Source organism: Ornithodoros turicata, unplaced genomic scaffold (genome assembly GCF_037126465.1).
Source record: "Ornithodoros turicata isolate Travis unplaced genomic scaffold, ASM3712646v1 Chromosome124, whole genome shotgun sequence".
In the NCBI taxonomy this organism is placed as follows: Eukaryota; Metazoa; Arthropoda; class Arachnida; order Ixodida; family Argasidae; genus Ornithodoros; species Ornithodoros turicata.
In genome coordinates, this window is record NW_026999305.1 from 114823 (window position 1) to 136749 (window position 21927).

The 21927-nt window shown below is 43.9% G+C and overlaps 1 protein-coding gene across 1 annotated transcript in view; it reads left to right on the forward strand.

Moving 5' to 3' along the window:
• LOC135371983 (uncharacterized) overlaps positions 1-17429 on the forward strand; it is a 54937-nt gene extending 37508 nt beyond the window's left edge. The window contains exon 5 of the mRNA XM_064605762.1: positions 16643-17429. Coding sequence (XP_064461832.1) covers positions 16643-16966 — 324 coding nt within the window. The 3' untranslated portion in view covers positions 16967-17429. The remainder of the gene's footprint in view (positions 1-16642) is intronic.
• The last annotated feature ends 4498 nt before the right edge of the window (positions 17430-21927 follow it).

Below are 21927 nucleotides of genomic sequence, written 5' to 3' on the forward strand. Positions count from 1 at the left end.
CCTACACTTACTGGAGTGGTTACCTTCATTTCAAAATTTTATGTCAGGCAGTGGCATGTTACACGGATGAGGCTGTAATTGCTTCAGACAACCACAGGCCATTTGTGAAACGAATTGGCATCCTGCCTCAGCTTTGCCATGAACACCCTTTAGTTTCTTTGCACTCGCCCTAGGAAGTTGCACTACTGAAATTTTAGACGTAAAGGACATCTTTAAGACACCCTTCTTGTCCGTGGGCTGTAGTCATTATTCGAGAGTTCTAACTTTTTAAGGGCAACCTCACACACATCAAATCAAAGTCCCTCGTCGGCACCCCTAAACTGCATGTGGGAGGGGCGCCACCCCTTCCACGGACGATGTCTACAAAACAAACTTTGGATAACGTTATCTCAAACAAAACACCGTCCCGCCTGTGTTGGTCCTGCAACAAGGGCAATTTCGTAAAGCAGGCTTCTCCTTATGCACGGAAGCATCAGGTGAAGCCCACTTTCGGGTTGTGTCGTTCATATTCGTGGAATAGTCGAATATTCGAAAATTCGAATATTGGATATTCGATTGGCGAATCGAGTAGTTCGAGCGTTTTATATTCGATTCGAATTCGAGAACTCGAATATTCGCACACCCCTAATGAGAATGCATTATCACGTTGGCGTTACTCCCTCCCTCCCCTGTGGACGGGACCAGAGTTGCCACATCTACAGATTTGCATAGAAGTCTACAGATTTCCGGCAGAATCTACAGATTTTTAACTCAATGATGAAAACAAATCTGAGAATGAAATACACAAACATACATAAAGATAGTTACCATGCTTAGGCTCGTTTCATGGATTTCACGCACCAGCCAGCCTGCGTTTAGGCTGTGTTATCATATCTTCGGACAGTCATTAAAATGTTGTGACGAGAAGGCCGATTCACCATGTTCCACTCTGGGGTGAAAAAACAAAACAATGAATTTTTAATTTCATGTTTGCTTCGTGGTGTGTCGGTATATGACTGTCAGTATCGATGCATTCCTTCCCCCGAAACGACGGCACAGAGAGGTCCAGCAACTGGATTTTAATGAAAGTCGTAAGCTCTGGTAGACATGACGAAGGACCAGACCAGTCAAGAGAGAGAGACCATCAACTCCCGTGCTGCCCGGTTTTGTTCGCTTTCGTGCACAAGCCGTTCACGTTTGCCCGACGATGACTGTGCTGATTGGGAATCGTGCGGGGCCAACGGTAGCGACAGTCGTGACAGTATTATAATCTTTGATATTTTGTATCGCTCGTGGCACTGAGGCTGTTTGCACTTAATTACACGATGTAGTTACTAATCATCATGGTTAGATCGCTGTATTGATTTGCCTGACGGCTTGTTGCTCGGTTCTTCCCAGACCTGGCACCAGGATTTGAACCCGGGAGAGTCAATCCATCCTGCGCAGCTCCCTAATAACTTTTGCCATCACATATTTCCATTGTTTCGATTCGAAGAGCGAAGTACAAAATGTCAGATAACGAAACGCACTAAATCGTGGCCTAAAAAGGGTAATGAAAAAATGGCTAGGAAGCAAGCGACCTGGTGAAGATGATGCATAATGTAAAACCCCGAGACTACGGAACACGAAAGGACAGACACAAACACGAAGTCTCAATGTTCGTTCAAGACTTCGTGTTTGTGTCTGTCCTTTCATGTTCCCTAGTCTCGGGGTTTTACATTATGCTGAAAAGGGTGTTAATAAAGCAAGTTGTATGTTTTACTGCAATGTGTTTTTACGGAAATCTCCATACTTTTTAACGAGTGATCTCCATACTTTTCCTCCGACTGGTGTGGCAACACTGGACGGGACTCATCCATTCTCTCCTGCACATGAAGAGAAGCACGTGCGACGGTGTGGGAAGAGTATTTGCTGCCTACGGACTTCGTCAAATAGAACATGTGAAATAAAAACACTTTGTTAAAATCGAGTGGAAAAATGCACAGGCGTCTGTGGGGAAATGTACATGCAACAGAAGTAATGCGTTAAATATAGGGTTTAGTTTAATAAACACTCTTTATGTGGAGGCTTAACTGTATTATCAAAAGCGCAGCACCGATTCTTCATAGCTTCGACACTTATATACAAGTACAGGGAGTTTAGCTGGACGTGACCGAGAGTCCAAGTCATAAAAAAAAAGTTCAGTCATGACCGGAGTCATCACCTCCCACAGTACATTGTCTTCGGAACCATCCAAAGTATTGCTTATGGTGTGCTTCTTGCATGATTTCTAAATTATTTCTGGCTGTATGCTCTTTTTAGACCCCCCCCCCCCCCATGAAGACACGGCATTCATACCTAAGGCCCTCGATTTTCTGCTTTCAACGGCACTGACTTGTAGCTTGCACGATTTTCCGCGGTAAGTAGCCAACGGCTGCTTGCATTTATAAAGATTTCATAAATTTTAATATTATAAAATTTTTATAAAAGCACAGATTCAAAGCACTGTTGTGGCTCAGCCTTACATACATGATATCTTGTGTTCTCCTCTGATGCAGTCTGTCGCCTGCAATCATTTTATACCTGCTGAAAGATCTTTCAGCTTCTATCGAGTTTATAGGAACTTTATAGGAAGGAGTTTGCAATTCATCCCGTGGGAAGTTACATTTTTAGGGCACCCTTTTTTGTTCCTGGTACTGTAGGCATTACTGAAGAGACCTACTTACTTATTAGTTAATGGCCATTCTTTCAGTAAGCTTTCAGTACTTAATGGCATTGGTAAGCAGTAAGCTTACTTAAGAGTCTTACTTGCTTAAGAGTCTTAACTTTTTGAATGCACCTCCCAGACATTAAAGTAGCACAGAAGTCATTTTTGACCCCCTGTTTCCTTCCTATACAACAGTTAAGTGGGCAAGTAAAATGCACCATGCGAAGTAATTCACACCACGGAGTCATAATTATCGCAGAAATTGAATTTAAAGTAGGTCGCAAAAAAGCGACCGTGCGCAACAGCGGTGAAGAGTGGTACCAGGCTGTGATCCGCCTGGAGCCTCGCACTGACGTTATAAGGAGAATGCTCACTGATTGGTCTATAGAAATGGTGTCTGCTACTCCTCTGTCGTCTGCTACTCGGCTGTTTGAAGTTCTGAAAAAAAACCTTTCTCCTGGCTCGGTAATGATTCGTCAGTTCCTTCTATCCCCAGTTCTTCGGGAGAACTGGCAAAACTGGTTTACGTGTGGCAAAGGGACAAGGCGCTGACCCCCACTGACCGGTGAAGCAGAACGACTTCTCCTTATAATGTCGTCGGTGACGTGGCATCATACTTTCTCCTCCTCGTAATACCCGGAGTGGCGAATTAAGGGTGAAGGCGCGGACCCATGTTTATGTGAGTTTTTTTCTGGGAAACAAATTGCACACATCAAAACCTTCAGCGCCATTCGGTAAAATGACAAACACACTTTCATCAGACGTCTTAATCTGATATTTTTTGGAAGGCCCTCCCTACTCCTTTAAATCGAGGTCCCCCACTGCCGCCTTTAAACCGCACACAGGAGGGACGCCTCCCCTTTCTCAGGCGAAGTATGCACAATAAACAGGGGCTAACATTATCTTAAGCTAAACTACAATCTGTCTGTGTTTGTCCTGCAGCCTGGACAATTTTGTAAAGCAGGCTTCAATTTTGTACAGCGGGCTGCACCTCATGCAGGGAAGCGTCAGGTGAAGCCCACTGTCGGGAGGTGCCGTTCATATTCGAGAAATGGCCGAATATCCGGGAACCCAAATATTGGGTATTGGATTCACAAATCGAATACTTGGAGTGGTTGATATTCGATTTCAACTCGAATATCGGCACACCCCTAAAAATAAGGGATTCCGTGCCAAATGAAGGATTCAGCGAAATTTTGCGGAATCGCGGAAAACCAAGGGCCTTATTCGTACCTTCTCAGTGAGTGTCTGCTCCCGGTGTCTAGCCCAGATCCATTCTTCATACTGTGTGCGCCGGTTCGTTTCAAAAGATTTGTTAATGGAAACACAACTGTCAATCCTCCAGGGATAACCACCATGTCACTGTTATGGTTTTGCACAGTTCTTTCACTTTGTCAGCACGGTGACCACTGAACACATCCAGCGTCAACATTGATGACATGTCAACAATTGGCATTTTGTGCATGGTATATCACATTTCGTTTAAGTTGTGTCAGATGTGATCCCCTCTTCAAGTTAATCGTACCAACTTCCTTTTCGCTTCGTTTTTGGCCCGACACCAAAGAGAGAAATAAGGGCTCACATACCACAACTGTCTCAACTCTGGTTTAAGAAGTGGGAAAGGCGAGTAATCACACAAATCATCTGACACCGTGACACATGAGCGGAGTGGGTGCTTGGATTAGAGTGAAACTTTTTTTCAGAACCAGGTTGTCGAAAATGTGGGACCGTCCTCTGAATTGAAACATTGTGGTAATTCGGCCTGGTCTAGTTGGAATTGCAACATGGGTGTGCTCAATGCTGGTGCTATACTAAAAATACTAAATACTAAAGATAAAGATTTAGATAAATACTAAAAAATACTAAGAACATACTCTTCCCAAAAGCAAGCCCCCCCCCAGAACAAGCCCAAAACCAAATGTTAACGAAAGGAAAGTTAGGTTTGTTGTTGTTGTTGTTGTTAGTTCAAGCGTGACAACTTACCGGTGACCATATCGTTTTTCCCACATATCTACTGGAATTCAGTGCTGTATTACTGCAGTGCGAGAGCCCAGTACACTTTCTCTTCCACTGTGTCCAGTCAGACAGTGTAACCACGAGCCAACTCTCAAAATGGTTGTTCCTAGTAGAACAGTATAGCATGCCCTCTGTACCTCCCTCTGTCATAACGCTGATTACTCCTACACCCCTATTACACGGGCACTGCATCAGGGTGGAAGAAAACAGCATAGCTACAACAACATTGATTTTTTTGGAATATTGGGAAGTGATGTAAATTCTAAACATCATTTCACTTGTCAGTCCCAAGGTAGCCAGATCAAACGGTACCAAAAGCCCACAATGTCCCATTTCATGTGCACACTATCTTTCCAGTGCTGTACTGCTCCGCGAGGCCACCGCAATGTTTCCGCAACCGGTTCCTTCGTGAGCTGCGGCTTGTCATAGTGGGGGCCCGTCATTGGCTAGGACAGCGAAGTCTCCCCCACATCCAGCGCCTAGAATTCGGTGTTGCCGTACTTTGGAACATGGTGACATGACCTCGTTCCGAGGTTGAAGGAGAGACTCGCGCGGGTTATGCACTTTGAATTGCATTGTTTCGTGGTAAAGACGCTCGCTAGAAGTAAATGAATTTTATAATTGGATATCGTGAGCCACGTTGTTTCGTGGAGCATAATAATTGGAGAATGTTCGTCGAGCTGTTTAGTGCCCCTTTAAGACGTGCATTAATTGCAGAAGGAAAAAAGTTGATCTTAGTGCTGACAATACACTAAGCTCACATCACATATACAGTCAACTCTCGATTTATGAACACCCTCGGTTCCCCGAAGAATTGTTCATAAATCGAGGGATTCATAAATCGAAAAATCTGTGAAGTGAGTACTATCGAGCAAATGGAACAGTATTTCCTAGTTGGGATTGTGTTTATAATGTAATATATTGTGTAATTTTGCTTTCGACCACGCCTTCTGCTGTATCAATCTCACAAAGAACAGACTTTAGCACATTCACACTCTGTTTATTATGCAATAGTAAATTGTTTAATTTTGCTTTGGACCTTCCGGTGTGTCAATCTTGGAAAGAAGAGATGTCAGAACATTCGCACTCGGCTGGTCTCGGATTTCCTCCGGGACATTTAACATCCGTTTACGTATTAAAATCTCCGGGTGACAGCGGCCACCTTATTTATCAATTGAGGTCAGGAACACTTGGTCGCTCCATGTGCTACCCCGGAAAATCTGTTTGTTGTTCGGAACCGAGGGTGCAATACCTAGAAAACGTTTTGTCCATTCAGGCGTCATTCGTAAGACCATGGAATAATCCGTTTGAAGGTTTCTGTTGACCTCGGAATGATCCGTTTATAAATTGAGGGCAAAAACGGTGGGCAACTTCTAGTTGGTTCCCAGAAGTTCCATTCATTATTCGGATATCAAGGTTCATAAAACGAGGGAAGAATGCATGTAAAAAGTTTGGTTCCTCGTGCTCGTGTTCATAAAACGAGGGAATTCATAGATCGAAGGTTCATAAATCGAGGGTGGACTGTAGTTGAGCCCGTAAAAACGATGCAGACGGAAGTGCAGTATATGATCGTTATGCCAGAGTATCACCACACATGAACTTTCGTGAAATCGACAGTCAGGATCGGGCACTGTACTTCGCAACGAGGTTTTGCATCAGTACAAAATCCATCAAGCACACGCTTCGAGTTGAGCCATGTGGGTGTCTTCATCAAGACACGTCTCACAACCGGAACCACAGACGCCATTGTAGCTTGTAGCATGCAGCAAACCAGGAGAAAACTTTTTTGCATCTACTTCCATGGGAGTGTTGACAGGAACCTGCAGTTGGAGTGTAATATCGGGGGTTATTGTTATATTGAAGATCGGAATAAATGGACTCTACTGTGTTTGGAAGCATTCGGGTCTGCATCCTCTGAACCACGTGTTTATTTATTTATTTATTAGTGAATACTACCGGCATACCGTTGACAGCCAAGGCAGGTAAAAACAAGATATGCACAGTGATAATTATCAGCTAACAGCAGAATAAGTACTAGTCAGCGTCAACTCTGCATGCCAAAAAAAGAAAGAAAACTGCTTAAGAATAAACCAGTAGCAGAACGATAACATGATACATAAGTTCTCTCAGCAGGAATATTATTCAGGGCAGAGCGAAAACAGAACGCATAAATTCCCTCAACAGGAATTCTACGATAACGTTCGATAGCCAATGAAAAGGAGGGTGCACGTAAAATTGCTGTAGCATCCGCTGGCAAATCATTCCTCTCGCGCAGTGTGCGAGAAAAAATGAAAAATGCAGTACATTCTTCCTCAAACGAAGCTCACAGATGAGCCTGCCATGTTCCTGTCTTGTCAAGCGACTGGAGCTCTATGCCAAATAATCGTCCAAGTTTAACCCTATCAATGTTATGCAAGAATTTCAGTGGCGTGAGAGTTTTCTCCGAAGAGCCAACGGGGAAATTCTAGAAGCTCCGTACAGCACTGCTACTGATGAGTCTTTCGCATACGAATTAGTACAGATAAATCTTCAAGCTGTTTTCTGCACATTCTCTGACAGGTTTATATCTGTAAGTTTGTGGGGATCCCACAAGATGTCCACGTTTTCTGGTAGAGGATGTGGTAGTGACACGTATGGGGTTTGAGCTTCGTCTGCAGAGTACAATAATGTCTCATCATTCTACGCAAATACGAAAACTTGCAAAATGCCTTAGAAACCATCGCTTCAATATGAATGGGCCAGTTGAGATATGACGTGATAAAAATTCCTAGGTAGTATCACGGTCCCTCAATACTCTTTCTGGTCAGGAAACTCCCGCGAAAAGTTCGCTTAGGGCGCCCCGACGACACGTGGCGACGCATCGTCGCTCGGGAGGAGACTTTCGTGTCCGCCGCTGCCTGCACGTATCGATTGCATGTGTTTCTGCGGGTGTTTGGAAGTGAGAACTTTTTCTTTTTTGGTGCTTGCGTTTTGCGTGCGTAAACAGAGGTTCATTTTTTTAAATATCCTTGAAATTTACTGCAATCTTTGCGCTCTGTTCGTGTGTAAGAATGATCTACACAGATGAAGGAGACTGATACGAGCACGCAGCATTTTGGAATGACTATATTCCTCGGAACCTTAACTTTACGAGAAGTGAATGAAAGTATTTTTTTCTTTGTCTACAAAACAGCGATGACTTGGTATAGGGGAATAAATACAAACCATTCGCTACTAGCCTTATTGGAGGTGTACTGCGATGAGCGTGATTTGTGGAGCATCAAACACTATAAAACCGTAAAAATTTCAAATGATAGGTCTTTCAACATGATGTCAATACAATAACATTTTTTATGGTACAACTTGCGAGGAAAGATGCAGCAGTAAACGAGTTAGCTAATACCCGTTTACTGGTTTACGCACCCGTTTCCATACCGGCTTATATATTCGTTTTTGCTGAATCGTAAGCGGGGAGAGGGAGGGATGATGTTTTCACTTTTTATCCTTTCATTTTTCTTTTTCCTTTCTGATCTGCAATACGTGAAATTTTTTTGCGGCCTATACACTACAGACTCTAGAGCTACAAAATATCGTTTCTTTGGCTTCATCATTACTTTCAAGCGAAAGACTGACTCATAAAATTTTCTGCATTTCTTCTTACTTATCTCCTTCCGGTTATTATATTTATTTGTCACCAGATACCGCAACGTTTTTCTTGTAAATGTAGTTCTTCGCCAGTCCTAAAATGTATTTCCGAGCTATGAGAACAGTGGCCGCTCCCACATAAAAATTCATTCTGTAGCAGCACACGCCGCTACAATTTTATCATTTTAAATAGTTTGTTCCAACGCGATGAATTTGACACCTGAATCTCGTCAGCCAATTTCTAAAGCTGAAAAGTGCTATTAGAGCCACACTTCAGTAAGCGGAAATTCTATCCTGTTAATTTAGTAACCCGGCTTTAAATCATGTTGGAATCTCCTTATTACAACTGGCTGGTCAGTCAGTTCGAGACGCAAAAATAGTAGGAATACTTGAAGGGTTCTTCAAAAATATTATCATGGGATGATCATGTGCATTATGTTTAAAAGGAACGCATGAGAGCCATTGCTATCTTAAGTCGATAAGTCTTCCCAAAGTGTGTAAAGATATCTACAATACGTTAATAGTGTAATATAGATCAGTTATTGTCAACCACATCGAAAAACAACATAAGTTTATTTCTTCACCGAAAACGATCGAGTCATGCGATTTATAGCATGTGTATCCCCCGTCTCTCATACCGCAAGAGACGACTTTCAGATGATCATGATTATAACGCAGGATTTCTATAAGTACTTCTTCTGAAGTCTTATCTGTCTTCTCTGAAATAGAATCACCTCGTAATTTTATCTCTGCTCAGATTGCAACAAACTGCATGCTACAAGGAAACCACGTGTTTGGAAAGTTTCGCCCTCACGAAATAACTACCGAAAGCGGCATTACTTTATAACACATCACTAGTTTGTGTGATTGTGTAACAGAATGAATTAATATGTTTCTCAGCCTTCATTGAGAAATATGAGTGAGAGTAAAATCAATATTTTCCGTGTCAGAAAAAGACAACAACGAAAGTTGCAATCTACGCGGAAAATCTGCAAATTTACGCTAACTGAACTAAAATGTGCGGGCTGAACTCATGAACCTATTCGAGAATTATTTCTGCTCTAAACACGAAATGAACTTTAAAAAGTAGCTGATCAAATCTTCCCTAAAAACACGCAGCGCTATGGAAACGTCGTCTGCTCCACGAGGGTGTCTCCTCCCGAACGACGCGAGCGCCCCATGCGGGAGGAATTGTCCCTAAGTGACCTTGTCTATTGTATTCGAGCGGAGTTTCCAGACCAGAAAGAGTATTGAGGGACCGTGGTAGTATTTATACTAGAGATGGGACGAATCCAGAATTTCTCGAATCTGGATCAAAATCCGAATCCAGGAAGGTTCTGCAAATCCACGAATCTTACGAATCTTTCGAATCCTTTCTTTAAAGAGAGTTTAAAAAGCCAGAGAGAAAACTGTTGTATTGAGAAGTTTTTTGAAGCAGAATTTGATATTTACGCTTAATAAAAAACAAATTTCGGGAGAAGACTTACCTACCCAGTAAGCACAAATTGTTGCAGTGACATTGCACCAGTATTGCCACGCAATATTGATGTTATGTTGCTAATGACCGCTTTCATTATGCTGCAATGATGTAATTGAAACAACATTGCAAAAATGTGACATTGCAATGCTGATGTGATATTGCAAAAGACCGGCTTCCTTATTTTGGAACAATATTACAAAATCAACATTGCAAAAAATGTGGTATTGCGATGTTGATGCAACATTGCCAATGACCACTTACTGTAAACGTATTTTTATTCGCGATGTATTAATTTGCGCAAATTTCGCGACCGCCGAAAAATCGCGAAAAATTGTACTCGCGGACACAGCTTGTCGTTTATCCCGCGAAAGGAAACAGCCCTGGAATCGCGAAATTAAATACTCGCGAACAATTTCTCAAGTGACTGATTGCGCGTTTCTCGAAAATTAATACGCCGCGAATAAAAATACGTTTACAGTATTTTACAATGTGCAACCTTACGAACGCAGCACCAGAGGGGCACTTAGTGTTGCTGATATGTTTGCAAGTGAGAACAGTATGCTTACACATTCAGTAATCGTCCTTCTCCTGGGCAGACTTCAGGGGAATGGTGCCGACACTCCTCTGGAAAGCCTGCCGGAAAGACATGGGAAAACCGCTGACAGCACAGTCAGGATTTGAAACCGTGTGTCAGTCTTTGCACGGAAGGCTGATCATTCTAAACACTATGTCACGAGAGTGCTTAAGGGTTGTGGTCGCACTGATGCTATGGAAGAACGCCGTATCGAGGGTCAGCGCGCATTCACGTGTGCGTAAAAATGGATTGTAATTAATTTCAAATTTTCGGTCAGACTAATTTTCTTTGAGATCACGTCGTCCTCGTCTTGATCCTTTCGTCCATAGTCATCTCCGTAGTGTGTCAGCAGTGTTGCCTCAGAGTATGTCTCTCATATTCTGAATTACTTCTCCCCATAATGGTGTCTCTAACTGTAATGTTCCCTCACTGGAGCACGTGGAACACGGCCTGGGGCAAATTAATCGTAATGTTTCTAAAATGCATCGTGTCAAAATGCTGCACCAACATTGAACTAGTGGCATTGTGGTAACGTTCCATTTGTGCATTAAACGTTGCCGCAACATTTGAACATGTCGTGAAAAGCAAACTGATAAATGACGGGTGAACGTCACAGGGAGTCCCGCTCATTGTTGATTGGTGGGAATTACAGGTAGAACAAGATAGTGCAAACATCGTGTTACTGGAGCACTCGGAGCAAGTGCTTAGCAATGTTGCATGCAGAACGTGCAACATTGTAGCAATATGTTTGTTTCGATGTTGCTGCAATGTTTCAGGTGTCACCTAGAGCAGGGTGTCGAACCGCAAAAAATACGGGTTCGGTTCGGGTTCGGGTTCGCGTTGTTTTGATTTCGTTCCGGTTCAGTTCCGGTTCGGCCACGCCAAAAACCGAACCGGTTCGCAAACCGGTTCGCAGCCCGGAACCGGTTCGCGAACCGGTTCAACGCTTCCGTTTTATATGTTTCATAAAACTGCTTTTATCAGGAAATGCGTAGCTAATAGCTTACTGCTGTTGTCTGCATTGACGTCTTTAGCGGTGAGGTAGCTCTTTAGCGAGAGAAATAAGAAATGGATGAACACTTATTGCAAATAGCGTCCACGCTGATGAAGCGGTGTTGTCCCGCTACTTTCTGTTCCCAAAATCTCTTTTTCACACGCACAGTGCCAGCAAGATAAACTTAAAGGAAGCCTAATAAGATGGACAGCGTAAGATAGACGACAGTACTTGCCGGCACACTGCCTTCGCAGCGTGAATCGATCTGAAACCGTACTGAAGCATGTCGAAAATAAGCCTGCCAGCCTTACTCTGTCCAAGCTCACAGCAGTGTACTAGTTAATCCACCTCACAAAGGCAATGTATCACGACACAACTGCACTACCAATAAGCAGAACCACATTTACTTTTCAAACCACGACCAATCAAACAGGCACCGTTCTGCGTATGCTTCTTCTCCACTTCTCAGGTTTCTGACTTGTTTAATTTTTACTGCTCACGTGTAAAAAGAAATCTTGGGCGCTTATTTGATCACATATTCGTCGTGTAGAGCTACATAACTGGCCTACTCCATTCCTGTTGCATTCGTCCGCGTGGCACCTCGTCTCTGAAGAGTAGACGCCGCATCACCGCGTGCGTGGGGCGCCAGCCGCGGCGCTCACAAGTACAACTGCGCTTCAACATGTTAAAAAGATGCTGAAAGTATACTTACTATACGTCGTCGTCTGACTGCTAGGTGAAAATTTCTGAAATCCATGATATAGGCGCGTGATGATGATACCGGTGTGTCTTCGTTCGGGGATAGAGAGGAACTCTTGTGCTGACTTCTATGTCCGAACCGTTTTGTTGCGAACCGGTTACCGCTATTATTTTTTATGGTTCTGCTCCGGTTCGGGTTCAGCTGTGTTCTGAAAATTTCGGTTCGGGTTCGGGTTCGGTTCCGGCAAAAATAACGGTTCGGGTACGGTTTTCGGTTCGGGTTCGGGTTCGGTTCGACACCCTGACCTAGAGGTAACATTTCTATTACACATTATAACTACGATGTTCCCTCAATGTACCTTGTGCAACATTGCTCTCGCAAGACAATCACACTGTCAACTCTATGCATCCTTTGAAATACAGCAGACACATTGATATAATGATAGTGCAACAACGCTAAGATTAGGCCACCGACGCACTTTTTTGTGAGCAATCCCATTGCAACATTGCGTTAAAATTAATTGCCAAACACCACATCAGCAATGTAACTGCGACATTTGGGGACACAATCACACTGTTAGCTATACGCATCTTTTGAAGTATGGCAAAACATTGAAATAAAATATTGCACAATCGTTGAATCCACATTGCTGATTAAGCATTGTGGAAGAAATGTAATTGCAACATGGCATTCACATTGCCTGCAAAACATTGCACCAGCAATGTAAAGGCCACATTAGCTTAGTGTAACATACTCGGCATTGCTTCAGTAAGAGCATCGCAATGTTAGCCTTACACAATCTTTGAGACATAGCATAAACTTTGCAACAAGTATATTGCTACAACGACGAATGTGAGCATGAAACATCGCTTCGACAGTTCGACGTTGAGGTAACATTAATGCAACACATTTGCAACATCTTGTGCTGTCTGGGCATACACTTCTTCCAAGTGTAACTTATTTAACATGTTGTTCATCGACTACAGGAAATACAAAAACTCAGGAGTCTGAATTTCCTCCATCAAACAAAGCAACAATCAAAGCAAAACTGTGTTACTTCTAAACTTCTAATATTGGTTCTTTATGTTGCGGTTCTGGCGTGCCTTGGAGGCCGCCGGCCAAGCAGGCTAGGAGGCACTGAAACAAACGTGGTTGGTGGATTCGAAAGATTCGATTCGCTATTTTGAACAATGTGATTCAGATTCGCGAACCTCGAATCCCTGCATAGGATGCGAGGTTTTGCAGATTCGGATCCCTAATTTATACTCTAGGACACTGATAACCTGAGCGCTGTATCACTGAGGCTATGTAAGAAGAAAAATGCTGTTTTCTTGGTCGCGACTGTCATTTGGACGCATTAATCGAAGTTTAAAGGGGCACTAAAATGCAAAAACAACTCGCTCTCAAATGAGCATCCATGTTTCAATTAGCATAATGCATGTCAAATTAGCTCACACAGAGCTACCCTTTCGCAGAAAAACGCTATGAAAACAGAGCCGTCTTTGGTGGTAACGAATGGGATTCCCAGGAGGCAAAGATTGGTGGCATCCAATGAGACAGCAGGAGAAGCCCGCGCGTACATCGTGGCCGTGTGGATTTGGAAGGGGTCCGATCGTAGTGTTCCGGATATGCGCGGCATGATGAGCACTGCTGCACTTTTCAATGCCGATCCACTGAGTTGTGGCCCACAACGGTTCTGGCGAATGTTCCACTAATAACATTTATCTTTGCGTCCTTCGAACAGCGACGCCAGTCCGTTTCGCAACGCGCACTGTGTTTTTCACCGGGACTGCTCCGTGACATGTAACGTGCAGCATGGACTAAAAACACCGATGCACGACCTGAAACGACGTTCACTGCTTAGCGCCGAAGCAAGAAAGAGTCTGGTATAATTTTGATTGTAGCTCCATAACGGAATCAAAGTTCTGAATTATGACAACAAGGTTGAAATTAACGTAGCGTGGAACGTAATTTGAAGTCAACTTGTTTTTGCATTTTTGTGCCCCTTTGCGACCATTTGCCACTTGCACAAAGAGGAGATGAAACGCAGAGGGGTGTTCATATTCACTGTCATCAAAAATTCTACAGTACACTATACAATTGTCTGCAAAAAAAAGGAACATTGTAGGATTGGGTTATCTATATAAAGATCATTTTAAAATATTGAGAAAAGTTCAGTCGGCCCCCGTTTATCCGGACGGTGCCGTTCCCGGCAAAATCGTCCGGATACCGTGGCATCCGGATAAATGAAACGACCGAATAGAAACGTCCTACAGAGCAAGGTTTAATTAAAACACAGAAATCTCGTCAATGACAGCGGTTACATAGTAGTGTAGGCATTCCTGCAAACTTTTGCTAATTGCACAGAGTTGAGCCACGCTGTTGCGCTGCTCAAAGAATGTCAGTGCGGACGCAAAGTGTCAATGTCGGAGCCTTGTTTCTCACTGGCGTCATCGGCACCGTCTTGCTGCACATCATCGGAGTCAATATCAGTAATCACACCGTCATCAGACATAGCAGCACACGCGTCACCATCCTTATCAACGTCAACGTAGTCAGAAACCGCAGCCGCAACGGCAGTCGCAGTGAGCCCTGCATCAGGGATCGCAGCAGGCCCTCGGGTTGGAGTTTTCCCCTCTAGAACCAGACAGTTGCTCGAGATATTTCCAAATGACTCGACTGGTCAACGTGACCCAAGGCACACAAATAGAAAAGGGGGTCATCATGCAGGGTTGTCTCCCCTACGGAGGAATGCAGGCCCCTGACGTGTGACGGGAATAACCCCAACACAGCGAAAAGGGTGACGAAGCGGGGTCAGCGTCTCCTCTTACTCACGGTAGTCCGGATAACTGAAGCTGGATTACAAGAATTTTCGACTTTTGTTCCCTGGAATTCTTGTCCGAGTCCAGAAGCTGAAGTCCGGATAAACGAGAACAAAATACATGAAGGAAAATCCGTTCCCGTGCCTTTTGTCCGTATACCGCGGGATCCGGATAAATGAAGTCCGGATAAATGGGGGTCGACTGTATAGTCATGTCTCTATTATCCGGATTCCTCGGGAGTCGTCACTTTTCGTCCAGATAACGAATTTCTGGATAACTGAACCAACAAATTTCCGGGGAAACCCGACGAATTTGGGAGACCTCTTTATAGTTCTATTGAGGAAAACAAGGAAAATATCGTTGCTTCAAAAATTCATGCGCACGTGCGACAGGATTTTGGTCACAGCCTTGGCACCCGCTGCGTCACCCGGCTGCTTAAAGAAGGGTAATGTCTCAGAAAGTTCCTCTTCCGGAACAATGCGAACACAGCACATGCCAGGGACAGAGGACGTTAGCACTTTTCCGTATAAGCGAACCAGAATAACCTAGGTCTTGGAAGATTGGTCCCCTTACTTGCTGTCCGGATATGGATAACGAATTCCGGATAACCGAGACAAAATTCAATGGTGGCAGGTTCGTTCCCGGTATCGTAGTCCGGATGGCGAGTTTTCCGGATATCTGAACTCCAGATAAGCGAGACATGACTGTATATCAAAAAGGGTTAAAAATTGGGCTGTTCGGTTTTCTGGAATCATGATTAAGAGCGTTAAAACCCAGTGCCGGGGAGCTAAAAAGACAGACACAGAGTCCGTGTCTGTCTTTTTAGCTCCCCGGCACTGGGGTTTTAACGCTTTTAACCATGATTTGAGAAAAGTCACCTTCCTAGTACCGAGCACTGTAGGACGCCAGGAACACTCACAAATTGTTTCGGTTTAGGCTGATAGGAATCAAACCGGAGTATCATCCTATAATTCTCAAGAAAGTTTCTCACGTTGATTAGCAATTTACGTTATGAAACTTTCAAGGAATGTAACGTCAACTTGAACATCGTCATGGACCGCAGCGGCAAAGTCATGAATTAGGTGTAGAAGCTGAGTTGTCATTGAAAAGCCCCTTCGGAAACCATGCTGCTCTTTTCTAAGAAACGAGTTGTGTTTTAAGAATGTTATTATGTGCTTATACGTAAAATGCTCTAGCACCTTGCTAAACATACTCACTGGAGACACCAGTCTAGAGTTAATTACGCTTGTACTGTCCCCACTTTTAAGTATTGGCACTACCTTTGCTACTTTCCAGTCATCTGGCAAATCCCCGGACAACAGACTAAAGAGGTTTATGTTGCGGTGAGAAACCTTACTCACCATTCGGCATATCATTTTAGAAAAATGTTACGAATGCATTCCAGACCGCAGGATTTTCGTGGGTTAAACTGGTTTAGCCCTCTTTACTAACTACGAGGTCATTTAGACAATATCGAGAAGAAGGAAAACATGGCGTGATGGAACAAGAAAATCTGTTGAACTCGTTCACTAAGCTCTCATCACGAACCGAAGCTGATCCGTTGTGATTAGTCGTTATAACTGTATTGTCCTTTGTAGTAAGTTGACACCAGAAGCATTTAGGGCCAGTTTTCCGAAAGTTACGCATCTCTGCATGTGTGTTAAATACCAGAGGGAAAAAGCAGTCAATATTTGGGCACCAGTGTTGGGGATGCATTAAATATGGGAGTTAATGCCGTGTTTACAAGATGTCTTTCTTGCCTTTCAGGACGCAAGCGTGGCAGATTGTCTGTGCGAGTTGCAAAGGATCCATGCTCTGGCCGTAAAAAATATCACTTATAGAAAGCACCTCAGGAAAATATGCGAACAGCTGAAACAGGTCCATAGCGAAGAAGAGGCGGTGAAGGCAATGTCGGTGACGACAATAGCCTTGTCTAGAATGCTCTCTAAGCGGCCCAAGGTTGTCCCACAACGGCACCGGTCAATTGAGAAGCGTCGGCCGCTACTTCCAAAGACTGTGCTAACGGAATGGTTTGAAAAGAGCTCGGGGATGAAGAAGACAAATGAGGACACCTCGTCAAACTCTACGTGAAAGGGTGCTCGTCGAGAGCACTTCCTCTTACCCTGGCCTATTGGAAGGAAGTAGGCCACGTGGAGGATAGGAATGTTAGAAGTCTCCCCGTACAAAAGCATGTCCAATACTGCTTGCAACCAGGCTTTGGGCAAGATGAGGTGGTCCCTCCCTCTGAGGGATGGGATTTATGACTAAAAGATCCCAAATGACATCAGGAGTGCATTCAGACATTTTGTTGTGTACGCTTCATAGAGCCACGTCATGCGACAATGGCTGTATTTCTTTATTCAACCTGGGTAACCCTCGGGTAAGTTGGTAACCTATGAGCATAAGTCGTCTCGTGACCTGAGGGTGACCACTCGTGTTGAATCTTTGCCCGAAGGGGGTTACTTTCAACATGGCTGCCGAAGGAGACACTCTTTTCGAAGTGCTGCTTATGGGCACGGAGGAATTCATTTGTTCTTTAGGGCACGATATTTCCACACTTGCAGTGTTGCAGTTTGTTGCAGATGTCACGTTTTCGGCAGGTACGCTGTGTTCCGGAGTCAGGTTCCGGTGGACAATATGTAGTACATAGAAAAAAAAGAGGAGGCACGATGCAGATATGACATGTAACCCCATACGCGGTAGAGCGAGGAGGTACAGGTTCCCAGGAAAGGTAGACAAGTCGAACAAGGTCAGACACAAATATTCTGAGAATATGTTTCAAGAATGGATGAAGAGACACTTGGCAAGATACTAGTACAATATAGCCAGCATTCCTGATAGCAGGCGCAAAAGATGTTTGTCAGTTACTGTACCCTTGGAATAAATAATTGAGTCTTATTATGATTCGTGTAGGCAAAGGGCTAAAGTTTTTTTTGTGGTCGCTTGTTGTTATAGTTTTGCTTACCGTCTACTCTGATCAGAATGCACATAACAGGTCCATAGAACTGAATAAAGAGAATTTTGCATTACAAGGTGCATACTTTACAGACTTCAAAATAATATCCATAGTTGCACTGCTCTTAAAAATAGGGACAGCCTGTTTAAAGAAAAATCACTCAGGGAAAAGACAACAACAGGAACACTAGGAATCAGTTATGCTTTTTGTTATGCTATTATGCATGAAAGGTCTTCCATGGTCCTCCCAGGACCACACATCCACAATATACAACGAAAAGTGTGTGTTTAAATGAAAGTAAAGACTGATCAAAAGCAAGTGAGCAAATGAAGCCTTTAAATTGCACTTACGATACATTTATGACAGAAGGTAACCCGTGGATAATGCGGATATCCTCAATTAGCTCTTCTAAGTTTTCATTGTTGAGTTCACAGTGCAGACGTCTAATCGACTGGGACATAGCTGTCAAATGAAAACTGAAACCATACATGGCTTGTCGTCTGCTCGTGAAAATTGGTGTGCGTCACGTCAGAACCCTATCTAACCTACCTGCCGAGCAGGATAGCCGTGAGTAGGTACTCCTGCCGCCCTCAGGTGACAAAACTTGAATTTTTGCCAGTGGATCATGACATTATTTCCACTAACCCTGATATTTCGCCTAACGAGGGTTACTTCCGAGTTACCCAGGTTGGATAAAGAAAAGAACCCATATGTCACCACCACGCAGACTGTGTTTGAGATATGCTGCAATTGTGTGACCACCACAGTAGCCATGGAAAAATAAATAAACTAAACTAATTTACGGGCTCCAATAAAAACTTCACTCAACATTAACGGGCTTCCAATAAAAATTTAGGAGATAACGTATAAGTCTTTACTACTCCAGCTTGCGTAACAGTATAAAACAAAACAGTACTAGATATTTCGCCACCTATGGAGGCGACATCATCACCTCAAATGGCCAAACAGAAAATATTATGTCTTTATCGCGCAGCTTTGGGAATACATTTTCAAAAATTTAGTACCATTCGAAAAGGAGCTTGACACAATTTTACTGCCATCGATAGCCCTATAGAGCTACTGTGTTTAAAAACGTTTGAGACATTCCCAAGAGTCTTGTCACCCTTGTACCGACATGTGTCTTGATAGTGCTACAAATAAACTAAACTAAAACAATGTTAAACATTATTGCAGTAATAATAAGCACCACCTTACATAAGTGTTGACCAGGATCATTAAAACTTATAACGAGAACATGTCATGGACATAAGGCACAAAGCAAAGTGTTGAAACACGTATCATTTATTTGTAAGTAGAAGGTGTTTCAAACAGTTAAAAGATATCGCCATATCAGTATCTTCACCAGTATCACGCTGTCCTCGCTATCACACTGCAAGCTCACTTCACTACATAGAGCTCACTTCACTAGAGAGTTCACTACATTCACTACATGTACTGAACGTAATGAGTAGCCCCTCTGTCCCTCACTCCTTCCTGTTGTCCTCTCTCGATCTGACCACATTTGCTTTGCGGCACTAGCACAGAATAAAACACACACACACAACTTTCAGACTCACTAAAACAAACAGAACAGCACTGAGAAGAAGCAATAAAAAAATCACGCTCAATGGCAGATCAAGATCATGTGTCTTGCATGTCACAAGTTCTCCCATCATCTTTTAAAGTAGGGTCATACCACACCCCCGACATTGCGCTCGACCATCCCCGAATTCTTTCAAATAAATAGTTATTGTTTGTTCCCATGCAGCCAATGCGCTCCCGGCCTCTTTCGCCGCATGTTTTTTTTTTTTTTTTGTCTCGCCATGGCCACCTCTTGAAGATTTGATATGCAACCTACCTGGCGAAACAAAAATCTAAAAAAATAGCTTTTGCTCAAATTCCAACGAAATCTCTTCTGGATGAAGACAAGGCATAATACTTTCCTGCCAAGGCCCTAGGAAAGTCGATCAACACTTTATCGAGAGTGTATGCCCCCGAGAAAATTGTAAAATTTCGGGAACTTTTGGAATTTTTTACGGAACTCTGCATTTTTTTATAGGTGAAAACTGTTTAGCGCTGCTGCGTAGGAGGCCTAGAACGTGTTAGAAATACTTTGAGGCGGGCAGACCTGGAAGAGTAAGCAGGAAAAAAAAAGGAATTTCGGAAATGTTGTTTTTTACTACATGTTCAGCCATCAACTGCACACTGAGGTGGTCCTCACAAAAATATGAGACAAATTGCATTTGATAGTAGCCCCTTGAACATCTATTTTGCAAAGTTTCATCGAAGCACCTTTTGTTGTAGCAGCGAGAAAAAAAAATTCAATTTTAACCCCCGCACATTGTCCTGCCGCCGGCATTGTCCTGCAAGGCTGCTTCACCCTAAGACGCATCACCGCCGCTGCTGCCAAACGCACACTGAAGCTGCCCACATCGATTTGCGTTAAGTTAGGAAGCTCAAGGATCTCATGAGAACGGCCTTCTGCGGTGTCGCATTACACAAGAAGCACTGGAGCTAGGGATGTACTTCGACGACGACGGGTGCGCACCAATTACATCTAGCTCAGTTTGATCGGAGGCCAATGTCGTCACTCGGGCAGTTTTAAGTATTCCCTTCTGTTGTTGTATTCTTTTGTGGTAGCGGAAAGAGTAAAGTTGTTGTTGTCGACTAGTGAAGGAGCTGTTTTTTTTCCTGTGTTTTTCCATAACTTTCTGTGTGTCTTTTTCTTCTGTTTCCTTTTTGTTTGTTTCTCTTTGGTTTTGGGAACAGCAAGCCCTCATAATGACTAAGCTTTCTTTTTTATCATCGATAAACATATCCCTCCACACCCTTTATTGTCTCGCGCCGTAGAGTCGGGAGTTAGTAAGCGTTGTGTGTGTCATTGCTCCAACTGACTATGGTTATTTAATAGACCTCTCCCTGTTTCTATACAAATGACGTCATAGTGTTCAACAGCGCCACAAATTTGGTAGAGTTGGACTAGAGTCACTAAATAGGGAGCAGAGTAGCGACCCTGAGCCACGCCGGCGAGCGAGACCGCCATCTTGGGTCCGGCGCGGCTGCGTCGCCAATCTCCTCCTCCGCCGGAGAACAGCGCGCAGTCGAGCCAGCTCGCAACCGAGGAAACCGGTTTTGGATGGAGGGGTCTCAACATGGACGGCGCGATCTTGGAAGGAGAAACCACGTGACACGATCGGCCCAATCGAAGGCACCGGACGGCGGCTCGGGCACGGAAAAGGAGTGCGATACTCTGTACCCCTATTTCATGGAGGAAGGAAACACAAGGAGCGGCTGTTCCCTTCAGACTAGCGTAGCTATCTATTCAAGAATGGACCCACGACTTCGACAAAACTTCAAACTTCTTTATGGAACTGGTCGGAGCGCTTCGCTCCATTCAACAGCAACATAACAAACAAAAAATATTACCCAATCATTGGCTCACACGCTATTTAAGGTCCCCGAAGGCCCACATCGTCCTCCTCTACTTACGAACGACAACGACAACGAAGTTATTTAACTCAAATCTGCAAAATCCTCCCCGGCAAAATGAGAAGTCTCATTTTTCTTGTGAAACTACTAACACACGTTAACTCAGTCAATAAACCTCTAATGGATACAGCAACTGAATTGGTCTCCGTAGCACTGTCCCATCAGTCAATCTTACAGCGCACGCACGGACGTTACGATCTCTTCCGGGAAACAGCTCCACAACCAGTCCTGTCTTCCACATGTGCCGGGGCAGCTTTTCATTGTGCACTATGACCAGGTCCCCGACGCGAAGCGGTGTCGTTCCACCGGTGGATTTGACACTATGGGCGGACCGCAGCTGCAGAAGATATTCAGTTCTCCAACGTTTCCAAAAACAGTCTAGTAGTTGTTGATGAAGCTTCCAGTACGCCCGCGTGTCTGTGGTCGGCCCCTGAAGGTTGATGTCGAAAGGTGGCAAAGAAGTCACCCGCTTCCCTACCAGGAAGTGGGCCGGTGTCAGTGGCTCTCTGTCTTCTGGTGTATCGTTCACAGCCGTCAGAGGGCGAGAGTTGATGACTGCCTCTACGCCATGTAAAACAGTGGTGAGCTCCTCGAAGCTGAAGCAGTT